At 30.3% G+C, this 21,645-nt stretch overlaps 2 protein-coding genes across 2 annotated transcripts; one reads left to right on the forward strand and one right to left on the reverse strand.

Moving 5' to 3' along the window:
• The first annotated feature begins 2,546 nt into the window (after positions 1-2,546).
• On the forward strand, positions 2,547-7,244 carry LOC130809019 (protein WVD2-like 4). Its single transcript, XM_057674615.1, has 9 exons — positions 2,547-2,824; positions 4,437-5,126; positions 5,209-5,550; positions 5,733-5,791; positions 5,878-5,952; positions 6,046-6,130; positions 6,213-6,272; positions 6,361-6,462; positions 6,790-7,244. Exons 1-9 carry the CDS (start codon positions 2,756-2,758, stop codon positions 6,967-6,969), a joined length of 1,662 nt encoding a protein of 553 aa, XP_057530598.1. The 5' UTR covers positions 2,547-2,755; the 3' UTR covers positions 6,970-7,244.
• A 143-nt stretch (positions 7,245-7,387) lies between these two features.
• Positions 7,388-12,473, reverse strand: LOC130808206 (two-component response regulator ARR11-like). The gene is made up of 5 exons (XM_057673678.1): positions 12,130-12,473; positions 9,546-9,698; positions 9,065-9,430; positions 8,904-8,980; positions 7,388-8,789 (listed from the first exon to the last, which is right to left on the reverse strand). The coding sequence occupies exons 1-5, from the start codon at positions 12,260-12,262 to the stop codon at positions 7,587-7,589; spliced, it is 1,932 nt and encodes a 643-aa protein (XP_057529661.1). The 5' UTR covers positions 12,263-12,473; the 3' UTR covers positions 7,388-7,586.
• Positions 12,474-21,645: the final 9,172 nt, after the last annotated feature.

Raw genomic sequence — 21,645 nt, forward strand, 5'->3', positions numbered from 1 at the left:
ATTTTGTAATCTAAAATGAATAGGTTAATTTAGAAAAGGAAAAATTACTGTAAATAATACTTTGTTAATTTTTCTATAATAATACTAAGTATTGATTAACCATGAATAATACCAACTTAAAAGAGTGTTATTCTAGAAAATCTCTAACATGTTAAAAATCAAACTATAGGTGATTATAAGACAAAAAAATTGGTATATTAGTTAATAAACTAAAGTTGGTATTGTTAAAGAAAAATACCCCACTAAGTTAGTGTTATTCATGGTTAATCAATAGTTGGTATTATTGTAGAAAAATCAACAAAAAGTTATATTAGTCACGGTAATTTTTCCATTAAAAAAATCAATATCAACATATAAATATAAATTTCATATTGCAAAACTTCATGCATTACATTAGGTAGTATCCCTTCCAATTCACATTAATTATCCCATTTAATTTTGACATACTATCCAATGCACTAATTAAATCCTAAATATATCTAATTTTGCAAAATTGAAAATTATAAAAATTTGATACTAATAAAATTTACATTGAGATGAATCAAATAAGAACTCATTTGACTATATTTTAACGTTTAGATTAGAAATAAAATATAAATTAAAAGTGATGGATAAATAAAAAAGTAAATTGGAGAATTGGATGGAGTATATGATATATTCATATATCTATTGATGGTCACTTCTCATATCTGAAGTTGTCAACCATATCAAAGGCAAATCAAATTAGCTAATAATTATGTGGTTGATTTGGATATTAGTCTTGTCAAAATAAAATTGGTTTATTTGAATGAATATGATTGGACAAAGTATAGAGTATGTTTACGTTTATGAAAAAACAAAGAGCACCAACGGTCTTTTTGGATCGATATGACATCAGAGTTAAAACTTGGTCCAACAAATTGGATACAATTTGGTTGGATTGTAATGTCATACAACCATTTAAATATGTCGTTAGCCGTTGGAGCTTGGAAGTTGCTGTTGATATGGATTGGCGCCAAGAGCTGGATATGAAAATAGAATTACTTGTAACAAAATATTCTTACGTTTTTTTTTTAATTTTGACCATAAAGATGATACAAAGTTTAAGCAATTTGATTTAGTAGGCGTTAAAGTGTTTATTTATTATGTATATGTGAATTGTTTTACATTAAAAACAATCGATCCTAAACTAATAATAAGAATAAAATAATATATTTTTGATATATCGGATAAAACCCAATTGATTCTATATTAACCTAAAAAGAATAAAAAAATCAAAGCGTGATAAATTATAATTCTTGTTAGGCTCTTTCAGACCTCAAATGTGACATTTATCCAATTATGTAATGATCTGTTACTCAATTATTTTGTCAAATTTTAATATTTGTCACGTAACTTACTAAGATCAAAGGTTACACAATATATATATAATTGAGGAGATCTTAGTAACTAATATTGATTTGTGAAGTTAACAAATTATTTTTTTGTAGTAGAATTTGATAGGATGAGAGTTTAATGATTAAATTAATCTTTTTTTTTGTTCTGTTTATTTTACTACTATATTTTTGTCTTTTTGTGATGATTACAAATCACAATAATTCATTAGGAATTTCTCCAATACTCTCTCCAATTCACTACTAATGTTCTATTTGCTTTTTGCACTCTGTCTAATGCATTTATTCATTTCTTAATATCTTTAATTGTGCATAATTAAAATTATGCAAAGTTGATATAAAAAATTCTTGCATTGAGATGAATCAAACAAGATATCACTTATAACTATGTTTTAACTTATACATTAATAATTAAATACGAATTAAGAGTAAGAGATAAATAGTGTCCAAAAAGCAAATGAGACATTAGTAGTGAATTGGGGGAGTATAATTCTAGCAAATATTTTTATACCATCAATATAGATTTCTATTAGAAAATAAATATTTTAAAGTTTTGAGGATTGTCAATTATCAAATTTAAGTTCCTTAATTGATCTCCATTTTAACTTGTTTTTCATCTCTTATTATAAACATAAAACGAATTTTATTTTGATTCACTTTGATTTTGATTTGTTGAAAAGAAAAGAAATAAGAATAAATATTCATACAATATATAAGAATCATATGTTAGCCTAGTCTATGACTTCAATTAATTCTCATCACCCAAAAAAAAAATTGTCTTATCTTTAATCTTTAACTTTTGTAATTCTCAGATTTAAGAATCGAATAAAAGGACTTTATTAATTGTTAGTTTGTTTCCACATTTTTCATTGTGTTGTCATCCTTTATAAATTGAATTTTCTATATAGTCCTTAATGAATTTCATAACTTTACATCTCTAACTTCTCTTAAAAAAACATTCAACTAAAATTAAACATCGAAACAATATAAATGATGAAGTTGATCCCAAAATATTAACTAAAATTTTATATTTTTATTAAAAACAATAGTGACATAATAATAAAGATAACGATAATTAAGAAAGGGGTAAAAAAATTCATTGATCTTAGTCTAGTGTCTTAGTATAAATTGAAACCCATGTTCTAAATAAAGGCACTTTTTTTTCTATAAAGGAAAGGATTTCCTGATCTGGGCTCGACATGTTGCAACAATTCTGCTTCTTGAGCCCTCTCCAAATTCAAATTTAAAAATCTACAGTATTTATTTTTATTTTTATTTATTATACATTTTCACTTACTACTCAAAGAAAGTAACCGTTTTCTTCTTCCACCCTTCTCTTACTCTCTTACTCTCTCTCTCTCTAAAAATACAGAGCAAAACCAATGGCTGAATTAGCTTGTTTAAGACGTTCATTTTCTAATCCTTCTGAAGCTTCCCCTCAATTCTCTGAGGTTTGTTCTTTTTGTTCATCTATTTCTTTTTCATTGAATTCTTGCATGTTTTGTTAGGTGGGTTTTAAATTTCTGCGCATTTTTGTACATTTCTGTAACGGGTTTTATTTTTCTTCTTTTTTTTCCCATTTATAAAATGGGTTTTATTTTTCTGCTTGTGTTTGCCCATTTCTGAACTGGGTTCTTGATTTTTGTTGCTGCAAATGCTTGTTTAAGATGGTAGGAAATGAATGAAGAATCATCCATGTCGTTCACCATTGAAACTAATACATTGGTTCTTGCAGTTAACCTAGGCTCTGACCTGATTGTTATTGTTGTAATTTGGACCTACATTACAATGATTCGCTGTTTTGTTCTCAATGAATTGTTACTTGCAAGTGAGTAGAAATTTGTTGCATAGTTTTGTAAATTTAGCTTAGAAGTTTAAATGATGCTTGAAGGATGAAGGAGATCTATGTTGCTTATACTTTAGTACGATGTTTTCATTGATTTGCCAAGAATGATGGCGAATTCATATAATAGAATAATTTTCTGTTCTGTAACAAGAGAATCTGAGTGATATTAATGCTTTTTGTTTTGCATTTGCTTGTGATCAATATACGTTGTCTAGTAAATTTTTGCATCTTTGAGTTCTTCTCCAAGAAATTCCTTGCACATATTGCAAATATTTGCTTTGTATAGAATACAAATAGTCCTCTGTTCCATTTGCTAATTTGCGATCCTCCATGTTTTAGTTTTTGATCTGAATGTGGTAAAATGAGTGGGATAGAGAAGTAATTATGAAGTTGAGGTTTCTTATTGTTAGTAGCTTCAAGGATGATTGTTCCAACCATGAATATGGTGACTATTTTTATTACTACTTTTTGATAGGAATTTGTAGTATTTTTTGTTTGTTTGTAGGTGGTAATAAATAGCTTCTAGTTAATGTTCATGATTGGACAAGCATTACTAATGTAGTACTCGTGAACTGATATCATTTTCTATTAGTGCATTTTGAAAGGGCTGTTTATTTCTACACCCTCGGTCCTTATGGATCGACATTCTTTCCATTTTAGTTCGTCCCTTTAACTTTAATATTATTATCTTTAGATATTGTCCTCCGTACTTACTTTAGTTCTTATTTCCACACATTTTTTCTTATTTTCACATTTAATTCTATCCGCACAATTTAGTTATCCCTATTAGTTTCTTGATATTTGTGCCAATTATTGGTGTTGCAATCTCTTAGAGATGCAGGGAGTATAAAGTTTTGTGTGCTCCAATTCTACTTGTGTCTGAGTGTTGGATGTGTGCACCAATTCTACTCTACAACAACACCTTTCCACTGCACTCCCACCTAGGTGGGGTTTGGGTGTTGGATGTAGGCAACCTTATCCTTGTTAGTGATAACAAAGATCGTTCCAGTTGACTTTTAGTAGCAAACATCATCTATAACTTCACGTAAACAAGAATTGCACATGATTTAGTGAAGCATTTCAATGTAGTTCATTATTATTTGAAACCAAGGACTATCAAAATAAGGGACAATGAGCATCTACTATAGGATAGTATAATCAAGAATTGCATTTGATCAGTTCAGCAGGGTAATTAATCAGTAGATTTTATCTGATAGGGAGATCCCCTTCGTGCACTAGGAGAATCCATATCTTTTGGAAGATATATGTCAGAAACCTTAGCTTGGGAGAAATGGTCAACCTTTTCTCACAATCGTTATCTAGAAGAAGCAGAAAAGTCTTCCAAACCTGGTTCTGTTGCCAAAATGAAAGCTTATTTTGAGGCTCATTACAAAAAGATTGGTGCTAAGAAAGAGGCTGTCATGGAGCAGCCAAATGATGACTCTAAGTACGTTGAATCAGAAGTCGACGACACCCATAACATGGAACTTGTCTCGAGTTTGAGCTCACCTACACTGATTGAAGAAACAATACTTCCTAATGAATTTCCTAAGGAAGATATTCCTGATGTGGAAGAGTCTCTTCCCAATGTGATTGTCAGTTCAAATGACACTAAAACGAAAGAATCACGAAATGAGAAAGCGAATATTGTGGAGCCTCGTTCGAGTGTGATTGTCGATTCAAACGACATGTCTACTCGAGCAGAAGAATCGCAAAATGAAAAGGCCAAAAACGTGGAGCCAAGTTTGGATATCGATTCCACAGAGAATCTTCCTGTGGTTCAAATGTACCCATGTGAGGATGTAGAAGTAAATGTAAGCATAACAGATGCTTCTGTTGAAATCGAATTAAATCAGTCTACAGGTGGATTGGAAAATGCTAGCCCAGAAAAAGAGATGACAATTGAGGTATAGAATGATTCATCTTTTTTCTTAAATTTGGTGTATGTATTTTTTTTGTACTCAAATACTACTGTTTTTCATACTCTAGAAAGAAACAAAGAAGGATAAGTTGGAACTCAAGAGCAAGAAGAAATTGACAGATTTGTCAGTAAAAAGCTCAAAGAAAAGCAATATTTCCAAATTATCTTCCTCTCTTGCAAGGCTTGCATCTCCTATTAGGCCGAAAAAGGAAGGCAGTGGCAATCAAAAGTTCGTTGAGAAGAACAAATCAACTTCAAAGTTGATTCAAATGTCGATCAATATTGAATCTGATACCATATCAATGAAGAAATCACCAGTTTCCCGTAAATCTGGAATTGGGAAGGTCTTCACTCCTTTGGGCAAGATTATAAGAGGAAGTTTTGTCACTCCAGCTCCAAGTACTAGTAGGGTACGCTTCTTTTTCTCTCATGAACCATTCGACATTAATCAATTGTATCCAATACAGCTATATCGAATGCAACGTGTATTCACCATTGTTATTGCATCGATCATTCTCTTTTCAAGTTATATCTCATAGATCAAAGAAAGACCCCATTACATATATCCTCTGATATCCCTTTTCTATTGCAGGCTTCTGTGAATAGTGTTTCACGACACCCCTCTGCGACTCCTCTGTCAGAAACAAGGAGGTGTGTTCTTTTCTAATTGAAACACTCCTCTTTTTCCTGTGAAAACAGTTTATGGAACTTTTGCCTTCATATTTTTGTCCTTACAGAAGCAGAATAGCTCTTGAGAAGTCATTTGCAAGGAATAAAACATCAGACCAGAAATTGCAGTCGCCCTCTGTGAGGTAAGAAACACTTATTCAAACTTGAAAATGCTGATAGTCATGATCTTTGCCTCTGTGAAATCTTCTCGTCTAAGAAACCATATGATATGCCAGGAATATGAAGTCTCCTGCAAAAACTTCCGTCACATTTTCTCCTTTCAGTTTTAGAACTGAAGAAAGAGCTGCAAAACGTAGAGAGGTATGCCCGAAATTTGGTTTTTCATCCTTTTGATTTATTCAGAGTCCGCTTATCCTGACCTTTTTTGGTGATTCTATGCCAGTTTTTCGAGAAACGATTGGAGAGGGAAGCAGAAAAACAGCAGCTTCTTGATAAAGCTAAGGTGCTTTTAACATCATAAATGTCCTATAATTCATACTTCTGAAATGCTATCAGTCCACATTATTCACAATGGCGAGGTCTTTGCACAGGTTAATCCGAAGGCTGATTTTAGAAAACTATCACAGAGTGTGAGCTTTTCCAATGCTGCAGTGGATATCAGAAGAGAAGTATTAAGTGATAAAACAAAGAAGGTATTCCTTTTTGTTAGCTCTACTTTGTATACTTTTATTACATGAATCTCAGTTCTAGATACCTTATTTTTGTTTGTTGCCTGTTACCATGAAAAGTTGCGGATAATGTTTGCTGCCAAGGGTGAATCAGAAATAACCTCTTTGTTATCACTAACAAGTTAGGTTGCATACATCAAACCCCAAAAACCCCGCTTTGGTGGGAGGGCATTTTTGGTATTGGGGTAATGAAATGGAATAAAAAATACGACCATCGCCAGAAATCTAGGAGTTTGTGTTCTCCATGTCATGTCTCCCCAGCTATAAGCTAACTTTTGTTATTTCTTTCAGATTCCTCTTGCACCACCACAACCACCAAAGTCAGGTAAACCATCAACCAACTTGGAAAGAGGCAAATGCTCGCAGCCTCCTCGAAGTGGTTCTAAATTTGTTTCAGGAAACAATAAGTCAATTCCAGCCACCTTCCCGGCTAAGAAGAGACATGAAAATTCTTGTCCGAACATCCGTTGACAGTGAAACCGAAATCTGGAGAAATTGCTGGACTCTCAAGGTGTTTGCTTTCCACGTTATCCTGTGTATTGTATTCATTTTCTTATGAGTGTACAAGTTTTGACAATTGGGATAGTTTTGCATTATATTTTTCTGAAATATGATTATGTTGCAGCACCGCTGTGCTTGTATAGAAGGTAGACTGAAGGCATAAAATCAGTGAATCATTGTCTCAGTCTATTCGAAGTTATTTCATTTGTAGCTGGAAATAAAATTTTGCCTCTTTCTACAAGAAAGTAATAGACTTCGTATACAATGACTCAGGTAATGATTAAAGCAGGTCCGAACCTAAATTTCCCTTGCTTTTGATCAGGGAAGAGTTTCTTGTTTGAAGACATTAACATTTTAAAGTTAACCTATCAGAAAAAGAGTGAAAAATAGGTGGGCAAACCTTCATTATCATCATATAATGTACATAAATGTTACAAAAAACACATGCTTTATAAATAACTTCCAATGTTGTATATGGCTCAAGAGTCCTCTATACTCTCAGAACAGTTAGGGTTATAATCCAGCATCTAGCAGCGCCAAAAGATCACATCTTGGAGGTCTCTATTATGAGCGCGATTATTTCGTGATCAAGAGAATAATAGCCCTTGATCAAGAGGGTATTCCGTCCAATCTATAGGATACTCGGTACCCAACTTTGGTAGATACAGTGGCAAAGCGCTGTAGAAATCGTGCTCTGCAAAACTGCATCCTGCAATTCCTATGCCATCAAACCCGAAATCTTTTGAAGTAACATCACCACATTGTATCAAACGATGAATCAAATCCTCACCCAGGAGTCTAGAGGGCGATTCACACCTTAAAATCTGGTTTCTTAGCTCATATTCAGTAGTCTCTGCGGTTAAGTTACCTAGAAAGGAAGTCTGCCTTTTCATCTCTAGGGCCCCAACAGAGCTAGGCTCAAAACCTTGTGTGTCTATAAGATGATTCTCTTCATACTGTGTAGGAAATCGTTCGAACAATGGCTGTTGTTCCTTCATATCGTCGACTCCCTGACTAAAGTTCCGATTCTTCGTGTCAAAAATACGTCCAAAAGCATCGACGTTTGAGACAGAAAAAGACTCGGGTGTACTTTCCAAGTGGGATACTTTCCCGGTATCACATCGACCCTCCTTCACATTCAATGGTTTGTTATTAATGAGGTTTAACTGGTTGGTTTCACTTACTGAAGGACCAAGACTGACATGTAAAACAGGCTCTAGAACATCATTTCTTATGTGTGAAGCAGGCTCGAGAAGATTAGGACCGACGTGTGGAGCAGGGTCAAGGAGATCTGGACTGATCTGCTGCTGTAATATGCACTCTACCGGCTGGTTGAAACAGGTATCCAATTTCGGAATGGCCTTAAAATCAGGTTCGAACCGTAAATCTGTAGCTTCTCTGCTCCAAGGGTACCGACTAGCTACAGGAGAGTCAAATGATGCATGCTTGATGTTCATATCTGACGACCCAAACGTATGGGTGAGGCCTAATCTAGCATTCTGAGGATCAGAACTCTCAGAACTAAAACATACTCTATGTTCAGTCAATGGCAAAAATTTGCTGCTCTCAGGTTTACTGTCAAGAGGTCTAGAATCTACAGTCTCAATGGGCAACTGATTTCCCCGATATACATTCTTACTACTAATGTCGTTAACTTGCCCAAAAGAGGGGTTCGGAAGACCAAGTATTCCACTGGACTCTTTGAAGGAATGATCCGGATTCTTCTTTCCACCACAAGAGCTTTCGAGTTTATCTCCCTTCTGTATCCTACTCAAATACAGTCGGTATTTCTGCACAATTGAGAAAAATATGCTTACTAAGTTATCCTGCACAGACTGTAGATGTCAATGTATGTCTAATGATGCATAAACTCGACATATTAAAGCAAACGATGATATATTGACCTGCAAATGGCTCGCAACATTTTCTCTTGTTAACCACGGAACATTCATCATGTCCAGTATCTTCTTTGGACCGATTTCTGCAAAATAGACAGCTTCAATGATCTCTTAGGACTTAGATAACATAAATGCTGATAAATTTGAAGAGAAATAACTGCACTCACTACTGTCACTGTCAATTCCTAACTGATTTACAGCTTCGACAAATTTTTGATGGAGCTCGACTGTCCAAACAACTCTAGCTTTCTTTGCCGTGGAAGGATCACTCGAATCTTTCTCGTCATGTTTGTTTTCGACATCTTTTCTTTTCTTCAAAGAAATTTGATCACCTCCAGAATGTCCGTCATAATGATCTGTTCCATTTCTATCTTCGAAACAATCAATATCTCGTACTTCCTGCATTCGTTTCCTCATCACATGCTGCCATATATTCTTAAGTTCCTTCATTCGTATGGGTTTCAGTAGATAGTCGCAAGCTCCGTGTTGGACTCCTTTCATTACCCTACTTGTTTCTCCGTCCACAGACATCACTGCACGACACAACAAGTTAACGATTCAATGTAAGCCGAGACTGTTTTTGTTTTGCAAATGCGGAGAATGTATGAAATTTATAACGATTTTTCAAATTGATTAAGGATAACTGACTGATTACTGGAAGATCCATTTCGAGTCCCACATGCTCAAGGAGTTTAAATCCATCCATGTCGGGCATATTAACATCACTTATGACAATATCGAAACCATCCTTTCGATCACGAAGCAACTTCAAGGCTTCGCTAGCCAATCCACATGTAGTCACTGAACAACCATCACAAAGATATGTATTAGAGAGTGCTTAGTGATTAGTCACAACAGTATTAAAGGGTTAATCTCAACAGTATAGGATCGGCTCAAAGAGTCAACCAACTCAACCAAACTAAGTTAATTATATCCAAAATCCATATTCTGTCGTTTAAAAATGAGACAAAATAGAGACACTATAAATTTGAAAGCGAAAGAAATTGCTCCAAGTGGGTGCTTCAAATATTTGTAATGCTTCACAGTTCATGGTTTTCTCTGATTATAAGAACTTTTCTATTTTTTGAGCCAATTTAAAAAAATAAGCTTCATGTAAAAATAATTTAGAAAATAAGTATCTCGTAAAATCACTGTCTTAGACAACGATTTCAAATTCATATGAATTGGAGAGATGGGTTTTTAGGTCAGCAGACTAAAAACATTGTCAAAGTCTTACCTAAAATATAAATTTACTAACTATAAAGTATATACTTTTGAAAACAATTCAATGAAATTGATTGAGAATCTAATTCTAGAATAGAGAAACATTATCTAGCTGAAACTCATGCCATTAACATCAAAAAGACATTTGGTTCATTTCCACACATCACGTGAAGCAAGCAATAAGACCACATGATTAAACTGTAGTATGATTCATTTTGCTCAACACTTTTGCAAACCTTTGTTCCGCACTATCTAATACTAATCTACACCTAAAAATAATAATTTTAAGAACTATTTTTGTAAGAGAATGTTTTTCGATGAGATGATCTCATAATAAGAGTTCATATGCTGAATAATATGTATTAGTTGGCCATTCAAATTAACTAGACTTGTGCAATGGGCGGGGGGTCCATCGGGCCTCCGGATCCAACCCTTTATTGTATGGGCTTTAGACGGGTCGGATTTGCCGGAGCTTACTCTACACTAAATGGAGCGGGTTGAAAACGGGCTTACATGGGTCCTAAATGGACCTTCATGTTATAAATTCTGATCATGGTGGAATAATGTAAAAAGTGACTTTTGATGAATTTTCCATGTTCTAGGTAATATTCTGCTAGCAATATTAGGTGTTCTTCATGAAATTCATTAGATTGAGAACTGTTGTGCAATTCTACATTCAAGAATGTTACTTGAGATTTGGTTATAAAACATAACATTACATTATCTTCAGCACTTCCACTTCCATAAAACAGTAAATCATATTAAGAGAATCATGTGCTATCTATCATTATCAACACTTACAGTTCAAAAAAAAATAGTAAATGATTCATTTCTATAATTAGATAAACAGGCCAGGGTGGGCCGAGTTCAATGAACCCGACCCGTTTAAAGCCCATCTTTATATTGTAAGGCCCGGCCCATCTCTGCTAGAGTCCAACTCAACCCGTATCCGACCCATTACACAGGCCTAAAATTAACTATGTGTGGCGCATCTCAAATAATAATTTGTGTAAATTCAATGATTACCCAGGGTTGTTCTTAGGGTAGTTTTGAGATGCAATCACCTAGAACCCATCTGATGAAAGGGGCCAAATTAAATTAATTCTTATTATTAAAAAATAACTTTTTAAAGTTTTGTACCTTATCCTTTTATAATCTTAAATTCGTATATTTATTTGACATTAATGTGATGAAAAAAAGAGAAATTACACAATACATAGTTGGAGAAAAAAAAATTTTACTTATACAAAAACCCTTTTTTATTTTTTAGCTACGGTCATTCGTTCCCGTTTAGTGTATTATGTAACTAGTAAGTGTGATTAATACGGTAAAATGTCAACATAATTTCAAAAACTTGAGAAAATTGGGTCTTATATTATAAGTTTGAGCACCGATCAATGGCGATCATATATCACTTTTCTTTAAATAATGTCATGGGTTAAATTCTCGATCCTCCCCAACCCTCATCCAACCCAACACAAAAAATAAAATAAAATAAAACAAAAAAAAGTAAGGCCTTTAAGATGTACAAAATACTCGTCTCTACATTTGTATAATATCAACCCGTTTTAAGTTTAACTCTTATTATAATTAAAAATTTTAAAAAGTTGATATTAATAAAATTTACATTAAAACGAATCAAACAAGTTACCACATAACTATGTTATAACTTATAGATTAATAATAAAATACAAGTTAAGGGTGATAAATAAATAGTATTTCAAAAGTAAACAGAACACCTAAGATAAATAAGAGGGACTATGTTTTAATCAGATCATCGCCTAAGCGGACTCAAACCTAAATTCCGTTCAAACTTGAAAAACCCATCTTAACTCAAAGCATCAAAAAAGTCAAATTCATCATAGAAATCATCAAAACAACAAAATAAACATTTGGGCAAGTGCAAAGAACTCATCAAAAGCTCTTCTTGTCAAAGACAATAGTCAATAGACATAAACTTAGAACATCAAGAACAAGTTCTAAGAGAAAAAGATCAAAGGTAAAAAACCTTCATAGGAGCATTTCTTAAGCATCTTTTCAAGAATTTTTAACCAAGTAGGATCATCATCAACAACCAATACCCTCAAACCAGAAGGAAATGCATCACTTCTTGGTGATGAAAACCCATTTTCCATAACCATTTTCAGCAAGTTTGAGAGTAAAAAAAAAGTGGCAAAAGAAATAGATGTAAGGTCTCACGTGGGTTTAAGGGGGGAAATTAAGACAAATAATTTGAGGAGAAGAAACAAAAAGGGGGTTATAAAGGGAAGGAATTTATGTTGGAGATGTGGGTTATTGTTATAATTAGCGCTTTCAATACAGAGCTTTAACAGAAAGTTCTGTGTCTCTTTCTGTCCGGAAGGTTTCTTTGTTTTTTTACGGTTTAAGGGAGAAGTAAAGATAGCTATTGCATATTAGGGAATATGATTTGTCAAAGTTAGAACAAGTATTTTGATTAGAATTCTATTTTCGATTTTCACCTTTTTTTCTATTTTTTTTAGCCCAAACACAAAGCTAAAATTGACAAATTCTTTAAAGGCTTCGTATAATTTGAAAAAATTACATTAATTTTCTAAGAATCCTTAATATAAATTACATTATTTAATATTGACGCTCTTAATTTTTTGGGACTCTATACATTTAAACATGTTGAACATGTTAAGAACCTTTCCTGTTTAATCTATCCTATAATCAAAAGATAGATAGAAGTATAAGAGAAGAAACGTAAAATAAACAAATAATTTGGCGCCGAATATAATAACTAGTAAAATGTATTCCGGTCCTTAACTTATCAAATGGCTCAAATACTGAATTTGACTAGTAATACCTTTATATTCGTCTCAATCAAATAATGTCTTTTTATGTTAAGGAAAATTCCCTATAAACAAAAGAAAAATCAGTAATAAATAATTTAACTTTACGTTTTCATTACAAAGATAAAAATAAAAAAATTAAATTTTATTCTAGTTAGAGAATAATATCACTTTTTAAAAAAAATAAAATAAAATAAATTCAATTCCACTTAACTTTTTGACCTTTTTATTTCACTGTCATATCCACTAGTCCAAAAGAAGGAAGTAAAACCTTTATAAATAGCACCATAATAAAATAAATTGACATAAAGACTTGTTTTGATGATAAGTTTAAAAGTGATTTGAAATTTAATAATAAGTCAATAAAATAAGTCGTCTCTAAGTAGAAAGAACATTGTGTTAGGAAAATGGACTTTCTTTATTAAAGCCAACCGAATTATTAATGTCAATGTGTCATGTCATGAATATTGAGAAAATGTGCGGCCCCTTAAATCACCTATCATACTTTTGTTTTTTATTTTAATAATAATATATTTATTATTCCTTGGCCAACTTACTTTCCACCTAAAGCTCTATAAGACTATCAATATTAAAGATTAATCTAGAAATTCCAAACTTATTATGATTGTAAAATAAACTCATACAATATTATTTAATGGTTCAAAGAAGTATGCCTAAAACTACATAATAAATGTCTTCATACATTTTTTTATCAAAAGAAATAAATCAATTAAAAGCTTAAGTTGATAGTTAAAATTTTAAGATACTCTATCATGCTCTCTCACACGATAGTCCTAATTTGGACTAGAAGTGTATACTTGGTGATAAATATACCACTTAAAATGAAAGTTGATAAGATTCATGTTAAGGAATCAATCCAATAAAAAATTATACGGATAATTGAAGCTTTAAAATATGTTATATATCATTCATTTTTATTTTAAATATTTTTTTCAATTTATTAGCCCTTAAAATAAAGCTTATAGACCATCACTATGTTGTCACCATCCCATGCATTCCAATAGAGATTAGTTAGAAACAACGGCATGATCCACGAAAAATTGATTTTATTAATGTTGTAAATTGTAATTAAGCATTGCTAATAGTTTTTACTCATGCATGAGATCACTTGGGGCCTTTCTATGGAATTGAAAAACTCAAAAGTGAACTAAATTAAATGGATCAAATTGAATTTTAAAAAAATAGTGACTAATATAAGAGTAAAATATTAAACTTAAAATACATCTTATAAAACCAATTATACTATCATTCTTATATTTTATATATTGCTTGATTTGATGTAAATAGGTTTTTAACTAATTAATAACCCAGACCATGATTTATATAAGTCTAAACCTAGATTCCCCTACCTAGCAGGGTCGTCTCATTTATTTTTTGGCTCCAGAGCGAAAGATAAATATTCTGCATATGAAAAATATAATACTCCCTTGTTTTTATTGTTAACATTTGAATTACTCAATCGAAAAAGCACTAATAACTCATATAACTTAACAAAAAATGTAAATTATGTCTAAATTTAATTCAAATTAATATCAAACATTGTATATAAAAATAAAATTTTAGACCCTAAAAAATTTGGCGCCCTGAACGGTAGCCTGCATGCTACCTAGAGTACCTTATTATAGCTAGGTTGATTTGCAAGCTTAATAAGTATTCCTAAACGCTAGCATAATTTGAATTAAATGTATATTTGGCTCATTAATAACCCTAAATACTAAAATTTTGACTTGTAATGAATGAGTAAAACATTTTTGAGAGAAACACCTAAAGATATAAAGAGGTTATTTGGCAAATGGCTGATAGCTAATTATAATGGTTGATTTGACCAGCTGATTTTGAACTCGTTGCTATAAGCAACTTGTTCAAAAACAGCTTATTCGTATCAATAAGTTGTTTCAACCAGCTAATTCACTAAACACTAGCATTAGCTGTTTTGACCACCCAGTCCTTTATTTATATCAAAATAAGCTAAAATTACTCAATAAGCTAATTTGCCAAAACACCTAAAAGTAAAATCCTATTAGTCCAATTAGGAGTATTTGTAAGGTGCCCAATCATTCCCACAATTAAGTTGTATAATAATAATCAAAAGCATCTTATTAATAATTGTTTTGCTCCAATATACTTTAAAGTTTTAGTTAAAGTTGTCCTGTTTTAACAGAATTAATCAGAAAAATTACTTTTTTTTGATAGAAACTAGAAAATTTACTTTATTAATTAAAAAATTAATGTTGTAGTGAACCAAGTGTCCTATTACTAAAACCCTCCATTTTCAGGTATGGGATTATTGCATTTTTAATTGAATATAAATTATCAAGTATTAGAGATTTATTTTAATTAAGACTAGCTTTTATAAGTCAAAAGTTCTCAAATGCAATCTTTTGAAATATTTTATCATAGGATACAGCTGTTTTTATTAAGGAAAGATAATGGCAATTCAAATATTTTCCTGATATTTAGCATTAAATATATTCCTTCTCTCTACAACAAAATACACAATCAAGGAGGAATATATTTAATGCTAAATATAAGGGTAAGATTTGATTTCCCATTATCTTTCCTTAATAGTTTTTACCTTTTTTTTTTTTTTTTTTGCAAAACTACCTTATAATTATTTTGGGTCATTGACATGATTTTGAATTATAAATTCCTAAAGTTTTTTAGAAATTCCACTTATTTTCATTTAAGACGACTTCATTAATTTTTATTTAAAAAAAAGGTTTATATATAATAAAAATCTATTTTATTTTAAAGGTCAAACATCTAATTTTGCAATTTTTTATCAAAAATATATATAAAAAATAATATATATATATATATATATATATATGTATATATATATATATATATATATATATATGTATATATATATATATATATATATATATATATATATATATATATATATATATATATATATTATTCAACAGTTTTTGGGTTGAAAACATAACTGAAGAAATTTAGTCAAGTCTTTGGTTGGAATATAATATATCGATTCTAATACTTTTTGGATTTAAAATGCTTTATTAACCCATTAATTATATATGTATTATTTTAAAACTGTGATAGGTCATGTTCATATTTGAATAAATTATTACGTAATATTTTCCTTTGATTTTAATTTGTTGATTATATTTAATTAAGAGCTTTTTGATGAAACTGCTAGTGGAGTAAAACTCTAGGAAAAGATAAATTTAATTAATGTATATTATAACATTTTAGTTTGTTGCAATTGGAAAATGCTTATTAGAATTAGATAAAAATGAACCCAAGAAGCCTCCAAAGAAGTGACATATCCCATCAGAATTAGAACAAATAAAAAGCATCCCTTTTCAGGTACGAGTAATGCTGTCACTATAAAAATGAGGAAGAGTGAATTGCAAGCTTTTTAAACAAGAAATTAATACCAAAATCTAGGTGTGGATAAAAAGGTGATTCCTAATTAATTTTTAAACCCTAATCAATTTTATTTTTTTTCACGCTCAAATTTGCAATTTTCAATTGAATAATTTGTCGAATTACAGCTTTAAAATTTAGTATTTTTGTGAATTACAGTCTTAATATTTATTTTTTGCGAATTACAGCCATCAAAGTATCAAAGTTTACAGGTTCAGACCAAAATACAGAATTTTCAACCAATTTGATGGTCGGAATTTTAGGTTAAGTGGACGGAGTTTTGCGTTTTTGGCCTAAACCTATAAACTTTGATACTTTGATGATTATAATTTGCAAAAAATAAATATTAAGACTGTAATTCGTAAAAATGCAAAATTTTAAGGTTATAATTCGTAAATTATTCTTTTATCTTGAAGCTTTATAAGGTTAATTAGTATTATAACTCCTTGCATTGTCTCGCTTTATCTTACTATTTGTCTTGTTTTGCTATTGGTTTTATTCGTAGGTCTTTTCGAATTGAGTGCTCCCTAATTACAGCTTTTTTAACAAGGATATGGTATATCGTCTTTCTACTCTCCTTCCTAATCATGGCTTCTATATATGAGCATAATATAGAATATGATGATCTTCACATTTACAATTTTTATCTTTTTTGTTTGTTTTAAGGTTAATTAGGTTCATTAATATTTTAATTTTCATCATTATTACTCTATGATTGAGTGTCATCTATTAATCAGACACCATTAGTTTAAGTTCTACAAATAGAATCCCTAAGACCCTAATCATATTTTAATGTTATTCATTTATAAAAGTCCTAAATGGGAAAGACGGCTTAAGATGACATCAAGGATGGTCTATGAGTAATATGATATTAGCAACCGTATTAAGTGATATTATTAATGATTATTCCCTAAGGTATGGGTCTAATTATTTGAGGAATTGATAAAATGCTAATTAATAATTTTATTATTATCAGAATTATGGGTTGGTATAATACTTGAAAGCCTTTATTTCAACTCTTAATAATAGAGATTCGGTTTTCATCACCTATAAAAAAGATTAATTTTCCTTCCTTTCTTACTTATTTAAGAATTTTTTGATCTTACTGCGATAAAAAAAAATTATATTATTACTTCCACTGTTCCACCATGTTGCCAAAGATTAGTGACACCTAACAATAAAATACATAATTAATTAAAATGTACAATTTCCTTTAGTAAAGATGTCTTTGCACTTAAGGGGGCTCATCCTTGCTTCTTGACTAACATGAACTTACGGCCCGTTTGGTACATGGTATTAGAAGGCGGTAATGGTAATAAAATCAAGTAATAAAAAATTTGGTTGTTTGGATGCCTTCAATGGTAATGGATGGTAATAAAATAAGGTAATAAAATTACCAAAAAGAGCCATTTTTATTACCATCAAACAACCTGGTATTAGGCTGTAATAGTAATGAAGTATTACTGTGGTAATAAAATAAGATAATGTTGTTTCGAGTTGAAGAAAAGAAATAATGAAGAAAAAAAAGGTAATGTATGTAATTATCCAAAAAAATATTATTATTAAAAAAAATCATTAGATAGAATAATTTAGATATAATAATGCTTTTAGATACAAATATACAATAATGAAACTAAGAGTCATTACCATTTTTTATTACTAACAACCAAATGCAATCAATGGAATATTATCTTCCATTACCATTCTTTAGTCATGCACACCAAACAAAAGAATCTTCATTATCAATTCTCATATCCATTCCTTCATTATTATTGCCATTACAACATTTCATTCCCATTACTTCATTACCATCAACCAAACGGACCGTTAGAGTCATATACTTCACTAAATAATGCATTCATGTTCACAAACATATAATTTTTTTTTTTTTTGGTATGATGTGATTTTTATTGAGGTGAAGTACAATTAAAAGCATCATTAGTGCATTGATGTTCCTAAACTTTGCTAATTAATTACAGTTTTTGATTATACAAAAGTCAATTACTTATTTATCTTTTTACTCCTATGCAAAATATATTATAATGTATATATAGTAAAGCCCTCCAAGGTACTTATTTTTAGTTGTCAAGGTTTTATTAAACTTAGTATTTTTATAATTCGGTTCTTAGCTTTTTCATCATTCTTAACCATGATTTGATGGTTGTATGTTTTTTAAATTTCGTTCACACTCAAATTACTCCAATTTATTGTGTTTTTCCTCCATTTCTTAAAAACATTTTCATGGAATTATAAATAAATATATATATAATTAAATTAATTTGAAAAATTATTTCTTAATGTTGTATGTAAATTAAAAATAATATAATAGAATAAATAATTATGAAAATTCAACCTTTAACATTTTAAATTTTAATGTATATTATTAAAAAAATTATGAGTTAACCATTAAAAGTTTTCTTCCATATTTCTGATAGTTTTCGATTCTCACAAATTACATTATTTATTAATTTTTCCTTTCTCTCTTGCACGTAAGAACTTCATACCAAAATAAAAAGGTAATTCATTATTTAATTATAAATAGGAAATTTAATTAATGAAGTTAAACACAAATTTGAAGGCATAATACGAAAGAATTAGAAGTTGAAATAGTAAGTAGCCTTTTGAGAGTGGGGTTAGAAGAAGGTAGTAGAGAAAGAGAGTTTTCAAAAGGAACTCATCAATTTGGCTCTAAAAAATTGTAAGTCCCACTAAAAATGTTTTATATATATATATATATATATATATATATAATTTCTATTCAAAAAATAAAAAAATTTAAAATATTAATCTAATACACACTTAAAAGAGAAAAAGGGGGGTGACTTGGTGTGGAACAAAATGAGGATGAGTTCCATCCAACTTCCTATAAGGTGGATGTTTCTTTTCTTTATTTTAATCAAAAGCAAAAAGAATTTTCACCCATTTAATTATTACCTTCATCTTTTATGCTCACAATTTGATTCCTCAAATATTGTTTTTCCTATTTATTTCTACATTTTTTAAAATTTAATTAAGAACCCTATATTCTACAATTATATAATATTTTAGTAGTTAAATAAATTAAGCTTATTCAAGATGTTAGTTTTAAATAAATTAAGCTTATTCAAGATGTTAGTCAATTGTCTTTTTGCCATGGTTCCCTCGAGTAAAGTTCTTTCTAGGATTTGTTATTTTATTAGATAGTTAGACTACTAGCGATGGATTTATTTATTATTTATATTTGTCAGTGTGTTAGAGTAAATAGTTATATACTCACATTGATACGAAATTATCTTTAATAAAGAATATATTGGATTTTCCTAAGAAAAATGATACATAATCTTTGATTTTGAGTATCACTACGTGATTGTCCGTGCTAACGGGTTATTTAATACTATTATATAAATAGATAAAAAAATATCAAAAGAGATGAATAAGTTAAAAAAGTTAATATTCGTACGCAATTTGAAATATAGGTTTATATACCATAATATGCATTACGACGGAAAATAAAGTTAAATGATATATAAACTTAGTGAAATGTATACATTTATAAGAACTTTTATCAACTATAAATATTAAATCACTTTTTTGTATAAATATTATACGTTAAAGTATAAATATTATTAATCATCACATATTAAAATCTTTAGTTTTCCCCTACTTTTGACCTATAAAACAACTACATATGATCGATCACGCATTAATACGTATTAAATACCGCCCATCTCTAAGCACGATTTATTTCGCCTCAATTTGAATAAAGAAATCAATTTTACCAGCTAAATAAACCATCAGTAATAAAAAAATATACATCAATCAAAACCTCCAATAAATCAAATCCAAGCAATTCATATCCATAAATTAAATTTAATTATTTAATTAACAATTGATAAAATTTAAATTTAGTATAAAACTCATACAAACATATTAAATATATTTGGTGTTGTTACTTGAAATTTAGTTTCTTAAATGTCCTTCATTCATTGTTAATTAACTTGTCGAGTCAAGGATAAACTCTGTACTTGGGTTTTGCAAGACAAGTATATCATCAAGGATGTCTACCAGGATAACTTTAAAGACCTACCTAAAGTTCCTCGGAGTAGATTCGTTTGGAATAGAGCTTCTACACCAAAAAGTAAGTTTGTTCTTTGGTTAATCGTTCTGCATAAACTGAAAACAAAGAATAAACTCTTTCACATGAAGCTTGTTCATGATGATTGGTGCCATATGTGCCTCTCTGCTGGTGAAATCATAGATCATTTGTTCTTCTCATGCCCTTTTAGTGCTAGATGCCTAAAGAAACTTTGCAATTGGCTTCAGCTACACAAATTCTTCCCATCGACGATTGCTAGTATAATCAACCACAAATGGAAAGCAACCTGCTTTTAGAAGAAGGTGATCATTGCTAGCATCTGCAGTTTGTGTTACTATATATGGAAAACAAGAAACGAAGTTGTCTGGCAATCCCGCATGAGTACTGTGGATGAAGCTTTGGTTCATGTCCGTAATGAGCTAAAGATTAGATTCTCTCATCTGTACATTACTAAATTGGAAACCAACTCTTGGTTTAGAGACCTTGTCTCTTGATGTATTTTGTTTTTGAGGCCTCGTCTATTGTATGCACATGAAGAGTGAGATGGTACAATCCTTCCTAGAAGGTGGGTACCTTTCTTCAACTTGATGCAAAATTACAATAGATTGAGATGCCTAACCAAGTTGTACTCCGTCTTTGTTTTGATGAAATGAAATTTTTATTTTTTCAAAAAAAAATAAATTAATTTGTATTGAAAAAAATTCACTTTTTAAGAAAATGCATTAGTTTTATTAGATTAAGTGATATATAAATTTGTAAAGAATGTAACATATATGATACTTTATATTTCCTTACATACATATATTATTATTCGATGTAAATAAGACAGTAATATATTTATTATACAATATATGTATAAATTTAATAAAATGATGGTGAAAATTTAAAAAATTTGCCACAACAATCAATTTCCCAAAAGATTTAATATAAGAAAATTATAATAAATAAAGACACTCCTTTTATATTAATATATCTGCATCCAGTGTCGGTCTTAAAAGGAGGCATGAAGGGCCTGTGCCCCGGGCCATAAAAAGCTAGAAAAAACGATGCTTTATTTAATAGTTAGGGGCCTATAATAGTATTTTTAGTAATTAGGAGCCCATAACAAATATTTTACACCAAGCCTTTCAAATCTAAGGCCAACTCTAGTTACTTTCACAAAACTTGTGCTAAAAACACAAAAGCTTGTATTAAGAGTATATATTGTAAAAAAAAAATA

Source organism: Amaranthus tricolor, chromosome 3, assembly GCF_026212465.1.
Source record: "Amaranthus tricolor cultivar Red isolate AtriRed21 chromosome 3, ASM2621246v1, whole genome shotgun sequence".
In the NCBI taxonomy this organism is placed as follows: domain Eukaryota; kingdom Viridiplantae; phylum Streptophyta; class Magnoliopsida; order Caryophyllales; family Amaranthaceae; genus Amaranthus; species Amaranthus tricolor.

Coding starts and splice junctions, on each gene's coding strand:
- LOC130809019 (XM_057674615.1), top strand. CDS start 2,756: ATGGCTGAATTAGCTTGTTTAAGACGTTCATTTTCTAATCCTTCTGAA. Junction 5,551..5,732: donor CAGCTCCAAGTACTAGTAGG/GTACGCTTCTTT, acceptor TTTCTATTGCAG/GCTTCTGTGAATAGTGTTTC. Junction 5,792..5,877: donor CCTCTGTCAGAAACAAGGAG/GTGTGTTCTTTT, acceptor TTGTCCTTACAG/AAGCAGAATAGCTCTTGAGA.
- LOC130808206 (XM_057673678.1), bottom strand. CDS start 12,262: ATGGTTATGGAAAATGGGTTTTCATCACCAAGAAGTGATGCATTTCCT. Junction 9,431..9,545: donor AATGGATCTTCCAGTAATCA/GTCAGTTATCCT, acceptor TGTGTCGTGCAG/TGATGTCTGTGGACGGAGAA. Junction 8,790..8,903: donor ATGTTGCGAGCCATTTGCAG/GTCAATATATCA, acceptor TCAATTGTGCAG/AAATACCGACTGTATTTGAG.